Here is an 8081-nt window from a genome sequence, read left to right on the forward strand (position 1 = left end):
GGAAAACGAGGAGAGGAAGGAGTGAAGAGGAAGAGGAGGAAGAGCATTTTAGACGGAAGGAAATATGTGAAGCCCCCGAGCAGAAAAAGAGGACACATGTTCAGCATTGGGGACAGCCAATGTGACAGGAACAGTGGGCCATCGCAAGCATGGTACAGAGGAGAGTGAGCCGGGGCCACTTTACACTGCCCTTCTCAAAGGAAGGGATTCTGTGAGGAAAGGAGGCCAAAGACAGGACAGTGACATGATCTAATGTCATCAAAATCCCTCCGGAGATGGGATCATGTGGGAGGGGAAGGAGGGAGCTGTGTTGTGGGCAGCGGAACAAAAGGAAGGGAGATCCTGAATAGAACTTGGAATTTAGGTAAAAACGGGTCTGGGGATGACTCAGTGATGGACCATCTGACTGGTGTGCACAAGGCCCTGGATTCCACTCCTAGCACCACACAGTTAACAGGGTTGGATGTGGGGTTAAGTAACAGGCGGAACCCAGGCGGCTACAGGAAACTATGAGAGGACCTAAGAGAATCTCTCCTCAGCTCAGTAGACAAAAGCCTTCATCTGTGGCTGGGCCCAGCTTGCCTGACACACCTCATATGTGGAGGAAAAAGTGTCTTATTCAGCCAGACCAAACTGTCACTTTAGGTCCAATTCCTACCAGAGTCCTACCACCAGTAAGCCTTGGTCTCAAGCATGTACTATCAGAAGACAGAAATGGTATCCCAACCCCCTTTAAGCCAAAAGGGCGCCTGGGAACAGGCAGTCACATCTTAGCCAAACAAATCCCAGAGACTTCGGGCAGTGTGTGAGCAAGGCATCACTTTATTTCTTTGGTTGTCCAACTTTGCTGTTGGACAATGAAAACTCAGTCACCCATCAGCCTTTATAACCTTGTGGCTCCTTGCCAAGGATGAGACTCAACAGCCAGCCAGGCTGGCGAGGACTGGCAGAGACCTCTTCCCCAAGAGAGGGAACAGGCCTTCCTCTCCAGGGTCTCCAGTGCCTAGGGGCCTTCTCCAGATTAGAAGCTACCATGGTTTGTTCTATGAAGTCCAGCTGATGATGATGATGATGATGAAGAGTCTGGCACCTTCTCCCCTGGGGGCAGGAGACAAAGCCACACACCTGCCTCATACTCAATTTTCTTGTTTCTTTAGAAGACATCTTTGGGAAAAAAGGACATCACCCTAAAAAAAGTAAAGCTATATTCTGCCTGACAGAAGATACATGGCCATGCTGTAATACTCTTTGTGGGCCCAGGAAAAGCTGCAGAGGGCTTGGGCACAATCATGACTTCCACTGGCAAGGGGGTCCTGCCAACCCACTTTAATGGAAAAAAAAATACTAAACACAATAAAAAATATATGACGAGCCAACACCCGAAGAGTCCATCGACACTCCTGTAGCTTTCGTTAGAATAGGTGGCTGACTTCCACATTTCCATCCCAAGCCGGGAAATTATGGAAGAGTAAAGGGCATCCTGGCCAAGTCAGGGGACAACTCAGGTCTCCCCTTCATCAGCCATCAACCAGCGTGAGGCCTTCAAAGAGCGCCCGCTTCCACATGTAGTAGGTGGAGCGGGCAGTGAGGGGGAAGAGAGCTTGGAACTCCTTGTAGGAGGGGAAAGTCTTGGATTGGAAGCGCTTCTGTAGGAACAGCTTGGCTTGGGCCTTGAACCTGGTGGTGGTAAGCATGTCCATCACCAGCACCTGGCCATCCCTGCCACCTGCTGCCGCTGCCACAGTCTGGCTTGACAGGAATCCACTGTGGGGTTGGCCCTGGGTCATAGGTGTCTCCTGAATGACCCCTTCTCGAGAAGGCCCTCCCTGGGCATCTTCTGGAGTGTTTTCTGGCAGGGTCTCCACCTGAGGAACCACGGCAGATGTTACCTTCTTAACGGCTTCCATCTCCGGCCACTCATTTGATACATTCTCAACAGCTTCCATCTCCTGCCATTCATTTGACCCCTGCCCTTCATCTGGCTCCTGGCTCCTTTGGCCCAAAGAGGAGGCCTGCACCCTGGGCCATCCCCGGGAAAGACTTTTCCATACCCAAAAAGTGGAGGGTGACAAGCTAGGGTAGCGGAGGCGGAAGCGACAGAAAGGCAGGTGCCCGCTCAGCACCTGCTTGCGGGCGGCCCTGCGTAGTCGCCTCTGCCAACGAGACAGGGGCATCCTTGTGGAAACGAGCCCCTGGGAAACAGGAGGGCCTCCACCTCCTGCTTTCCCTGTCCCCTCTTCTCCCACCTCATCCTTCAAAGGGAGCAGGGCCCTGTCCCCAACATCTGTTGGGGGTAGAGACTCAGCGGTTGCAAGGGCTGGGGCCAGCTTGAAACTGGGGCTCCTCCTGAGGGCCTTCCGCCTCCAGTTGTAGTAGGTGGACCTCGAGATGCCAGGGAACCTGCATTTGAAGCAGCGATAGGGTACCAGTTTGTTCAGAGAGATGCAGTGTTCCAGGTACGACTTGGCGCGCTGCATGAAGAGCACGCTAGGGCTTGACACCCCCGCCGCCAGGGAGGAGCGCCCCAGTCCCTCAGCAGCCTTCTTCCCTGGCAGGCTCTCCAGCTCGGGCCCAGCCAGTGCCTCCCCGGGTGGAGCAGCCGGGACCAAGGCTGAATCGGCACCAGAGCCCAGCAGCTCATGCTTCCAGGCATAGTAGGTAGAACGGGAGATCTCAGGGAATCTCTGCAGGAACTGTTGCAGTGGCACAAGGCCCCCACGGTAGAAGCTGTCCTGCAGGAAGTGCTTGGCAGAGAAGCGGGTGGCCACCTTCTGCCGGTGCTCCTGGGTCTGCCGCCGCCAGCGGTAGAAGGTGCTCTTGGTGATGCCGGAGCGGTCACAGAGGTGGGAGTAGCTGAGGCCAGGCTCCCGGTTGAGCAGCTCCAGGGTTTCGGCTGGTGGTCGCAGAGAACCCAGGACCGGAGGAGTGGGGTTCAGGGTAGCAGTACCATCAGCCTCCACCTCTTCCAACCCAACCACGGGGGCAAAATACTGGGGGCGGAAGAGGTGGTTAGTGAGGGGCTGGCCAGCCCACATGATGTGCAACATGGAGGTCGCATGGGTGCAGCGGCGAGGCCTGATAACGCGGTTAAAATAGGGTCGGATCTTGACGTTGCGCATAGGGTAGATGGAGTAGATATTGCGCTGAAGGATGGAGGCCAGGGCGTACAAGTGCCACACGTTGGAGAAGCTGGTAGGGAAGCACGTAGCCTTGACATCTGCATCAAAGATGGCCTCCAGCGTGGCGGAAGACAGGCTGGTCATCTCGGGGGACTCCTCGGAGCACAGGGGAGTAGCGTACAGCCTGCAGCATCACCTTGGAGTCGATCATGCCCTGGAGATAATAGTGCCTGTGCAACAGCATCTCTACCACAGTGCGGGCCCGCAGCTCCAAGCTGAGGCCGGTGTGCCCCCACAACAGCATGCTGGCTGCTTCAAACAGCAGACTACCCTCGCCCTTGCACACCAGGGGCAGCATGTTCCGAGGGGCATCCTCTGGGTACAGACTCAGGGCCACAGAGTCCACCTCCAGCACCTGGGGCCCAGGGCCACCCTTCTGGCAGATGGGGAGGGTGAAGGAAGACAGGACCTGCTTGGCCTCCACGGCGGCACTGGTGAGACTTTGCAGGCCCTCGGACTCCACTGCCTCCTGCAGATCCCGCAGCACCTGCTGCACCAGCTGATCCCGAGAAGTCATCCTGACAGGGCAGAGGGCAGAGGTCAGAGGTCAGAACAAGATGCCTATATGATACCCAATAATGGTGGATGCCCTGTGTACTCTTACACCGTCTTCCCAGAGCAGTGGTTCTCAGCCTGTGGGTCGTGACCCTTTTTGAGGCCGAACAACCCTTTCACGGGGGGGGATTGCCTGAGATCATGGGAAAACACAGATATTTCCACTACAATGCATGACAATAGCAAAATCACAGTTATGAAGAAGCAACGAAAATAAATTTATGATTGGAAGTCACCTCGGCAGCATTAAAGGGTCGCAGGCAGCATTAGGAAGGTCGAGAACCACTGTCCTAGAGGTAACGTCCTTTTACTGGTACTTCTCCAGGAGACATAACCTCTAATTGCTACCTTGGCTTTGTTTAGTCCGTGAGTCTGAGGAAAAGCATAGTCTCTGGAACTTTGAATCCCGGTTCTGGTATGGATCTGGCAAAGCACTTCACCTTCTGGCTTCTGCCTTCTCCCCTGCAGAAAGGGAGTGCCTACCTTAGAGCATCTATTGGCTTAACTGATATAACGAAAGTTAAAAAATCACTGAGATCCACCTGGCTCTGCCTCCAGAGTGCTGGGATGAAAGGCATGCGCCACCACCGCCCAGCTGGATTTTGCTTTTTTGTGTGACAGGGTTTCTTTATGTAACAGCCCTGGCTGTCCTGGAAATCACGTTATAGACCAGGTTGGCCTCAAATTCACAGAGCTCTGCCTGCCTCTGCCTCCCAAGCACTGGAGATTAAAGGTGTGCACCACCACTGCCCGGCCTGGTTTGCCGTCTTCTCATTTGAATAGAACTGTGTTATCTGATGGGGAGTAATAGCTTACTCCTATATTCCCAGCACAAACTACAAAGTGAATTCCAAGCCAGCCTGGGCTACAGCGTGGGAACCTATCTTTCCGATAAAGGCAACAGTATCTAATTATACCAGAAGTCATGTTCTTCCCCCTGGTGCCTTCGAAGAATGCCCTTGAGAACACATTTTATTAAACAGAAGTCCTTAATCACACCCACGTGTTTCTAAAGTGGGCCTTTCATCATGCTGAGCAGGAAGAATGTCCCCTTTGGACTATTATTGTTTAGAGGTATGCGATGAATTAGCTTTTAGCATGGAACATTTTTATGTAGAGCAGGCTTGCCTCAAACTCAGGCCTGCCTCTGCCTCTCAGTGCTGGGATTGAAAATGTGCACCACGCCCCATAGAGCAATTTTTTTTTTTTTTAAAGCGCAGCTGGGAGTTAATTTAAGAGTTCTCTGCCATGATGGCACACGTCTTTAATCCCAGGACTCAGGGGGCAGAGGCAGGCGGATCTCTGTGAGTTTGAGACCAGCCTGGTCTACAGAGTGAGTTCCAGAACAGCCAGGGCTACACAGAGAAAACCCATCTCAATAGGGGAGTGGGGGTGGGACGGGGGAATGGGATTTGTGGGGGAGAGACGACAAAGAAAAGAAAGAGAGTTTTACTATAGATTTAAGGACAGCTCTTAAGAGAAAGGCTTAGGAAAATGGCCTGCTCTAGCTTAGCATAGCTTAGCTTCTCAAGAGTTGGCCAGAATACTCCTTTTAGCAAAAGACTGGTAGACATTATATGAGGCATGGCAGTACACATCTGCAATCCCAGCTCTGTGAAGCAGAGACAGAAGGGTCAGATTCAAAGTTCAAGGTCAGGCAGGGCTATAAGGCTAGTTCAAGGCCAGCTTGAGTCACAGAACCTGACTCAAAACAAAAAACAATTAAAAAACAAAACAAAACAAAACACCACAGAGATAGAGAAATGGGTTATGCTGACTCAGGCATATTTGAGGGATAGTCTCTCAAAAATGAACCAGGTGATGAGCTGGAGAGATGGCTCAGTGGCTAATCATCGCTGCTCTTGCAGAGGACCAGGGCTTGGTTCCCACACAAGCACATATCCCCTGTATCTCCAGTACCAGGGGATCCAACACCCTCTTCTGGCCTCCTTCAATACTAGGAATGCATGTGGTATCTATACATGTAGGCAAAACATTTATACACATAAATATGCTAATTTTTCTTTTCTTTCTTTCTTTCTTTTTTTTTGATTTTCAAGACAGGTTTTCTCTATGTAGTCCTGGCTGACCTCGAACTCACAGAGATCTGCCTGCCTTTGCCTCTGAGTACTGTAAATAAAGGCATGCACCACCACCACTGCTGGGCTTAATTTTTTTTTAATAATATAAAAAAGAGGGCTGGAGAGATGGCTCAGAGGTTAAGAGCACTGACTGCTCTTCCAGAGGTCCTGAGTTCAATTCCCAGCAACCACAAGGTGGCTCACAACCATCTGTAATGAGATCTGGTGCCCTCTTCTGACCTGCAGTCATACATGCTGTATACTAAATAAATAAATCTTTAAAAAAAAAAAAAAAGAGTTCCTAAAATAAATATATATATAAATAAATAAATATATATATATACACATATATACATAAAGAGAGAAAGAAACAGATCTCTTCAAAGAAGTTAACTATATTACTGTAACTTAAAAAGCTTGAATTTTCACCTGAAAAATAGGGAAAGTAATCACCAGTGTCCAGGGATTCAGAGCTAGCCTGGGAAACACCATTCAGACTCTCTATCAAAAGATAATAATAGCCGGGCGGTGGTGGCGCACACCTTTCATCCCAGCAGAGCCAGGCAGATCTCTGTGAGTTTGAGGCCAACCTGGTCTACAAAGCAAGTTCCAGGAAAGGCGCAAAACTACACAGAGAAACAGAGAAACCCTGTCTCGAAAAACCAAAAAAAAAAAAAAAAAAAAATAATAATAATAATAATAATAATAATAATAATAAAAAATCCAGGTACACAACTTTAATCTTAGCACTTGGGAGATTCACGGCCAATCTGGGCTTTGCAGTAAGTTTAAGACTACCCTGGCTGATCCTGTATCAACTTCCTCCAATTTTTTTTTTAACTTGATATCTACTACAGTAACCTTGCCAACTTCCCAATACCTAAATATGGATGACCTTGTAAGGTCAAGCACTTTGTAAAATAAGCAAAGCACAACATATACAAAATTTTCAGGATACAGTTTGTTTTCTTTAAATAGTGTCTCCTGAGCCTCTGCTGAGAGCTGGGAATAGTTATGGTTTGAACCCTGCATCATAACTAAGCTTTGGCCAATTGTCATGCAGAGTTCACAGAGAACAGCAAAAAGATCCATTGAAAATCCTCAAAGTCCCCTTCAAATAGGGATCAAATGGGGGAGGGGAGGTTGGTGACGCACACCTTTAGTCCCAGCACTCGGGAAGCAGAGGCAGGTGGACCTCTGTGAGTTTGCAGCCAGCCTGGTCTACAGAGGCAAAGTAAATTCCAGGACAGCCAGAGTTGTTACACAGAGAAACCCTGTCTCAAAAAAACAAAATGAATAAATGAATAAAAGGATTAAAGTCAGATTTTCCTAATTTTTTCCACAACAAAACAGTGTATGAAGACAGACTGATGAGGATCTTCTAAACTAGTATCGCAGAGATCTGAATAAAGAGAAATTAAATGATTCTTACCTTTTCTTTTACTATAGAAATTTTTCCTTTTTAAATTAGTGCTAGGGATCAAACCCAAGGCCTGAGCACATCAGTGGCAAAACTCCACCACAGATCTGTACCCACAGCCCTGAAAAAGTTACTTTTCATAACAGTGATTAGCTGTTACTATTTCATTTTTACTTTGTTTTTAATTCAGTATTAGGAGTTGGACCCGGGGCCTCGAACGTGCAAGACCAGTGTCCTGAGCTCCTTGGTTTTCATTTTGAATGTAGTACACATTGAGATATTACCTACATTACCAAAGTCTTCAAGCCCCCTATTTAAAGATCCTGAAACTAAAAAAAAGCTGAGACCCGCAGTCTTGGAATAGATGGTCTTTCACAGAGGCAACAGGGAAGATGTCTGGTGCGGAGGTCTGTGGAATGGAAACTGCTCGTATTCTAAACCGGGCAGCAGGACCACAGTGTCAGAACTACTGGGATAGCTCAATGGTAGAGCGCTTGCCTAGCATGAAGGACACCTTGTGTTCAATCCGCAGTACTGAAAAAAAAAAAAAAAAAAAAAACCAGATGGGGAGAGAGCTCAGTTGGCACAGCGCTGGCCGGAAACCTGGCCGGAAACCGGGGCCTGAGCTCAGAGCATAAGAATTCATGTTAAAGCCGGGCGGTGGTGGCGCACGCCTTTAATCCCAGCACTCGGGAGGCAGAGCCAGGTGGATCTCTGTGAGTTCGAGGCCAGCCTGGTCTCCAAAGCGAGTTCCAGGAAAGGCGCAAAGCTACACAGAGAAACCCTGTCTCGAAAAACCAAAAAAAAAAAAAAAAGAATTCATGTTAAAAAGTCAGGGGGAGCAGC

General features: G+C 49.2%; 1 protein-coding gene across 1 annotated transcript; it reads right to left on the bottom strand.

Annotated features, from left to right (window-relative positions):
- Positions 1-1517: 1517 nt before the first annotated feature.
- Positions 1518-3696, bottom strand: Vrtn (vertebrae development associated). Its single transcript, XM_052738232.1, is given in 2 exon segments — positions 1518-3287; positions 3289-3696. Coding segments are annotated over 2 exon segments (2178 nt in total).
- Between the last annotated feature and the right edge of the window lie 4385 nt (positions 3697-8081).

The sequence above is a fragment of the Peromyscus californicus genome, unplaced genomic scaffold (genome assembly GCF_007827085.1).
Source record: "Peromyscus californicus insignis strain IS unplaced genomic scaffold, ASM782708v3 Scaffold_15__1_contigs__length_86483966, whole genome shotgun sequence".
Lineage (NCBI taxonomy): Eukaryota > Metazoa > Chordata > Mammalia > Rodentia > Cricetidae > Peromyscus > Peromyscus californicus.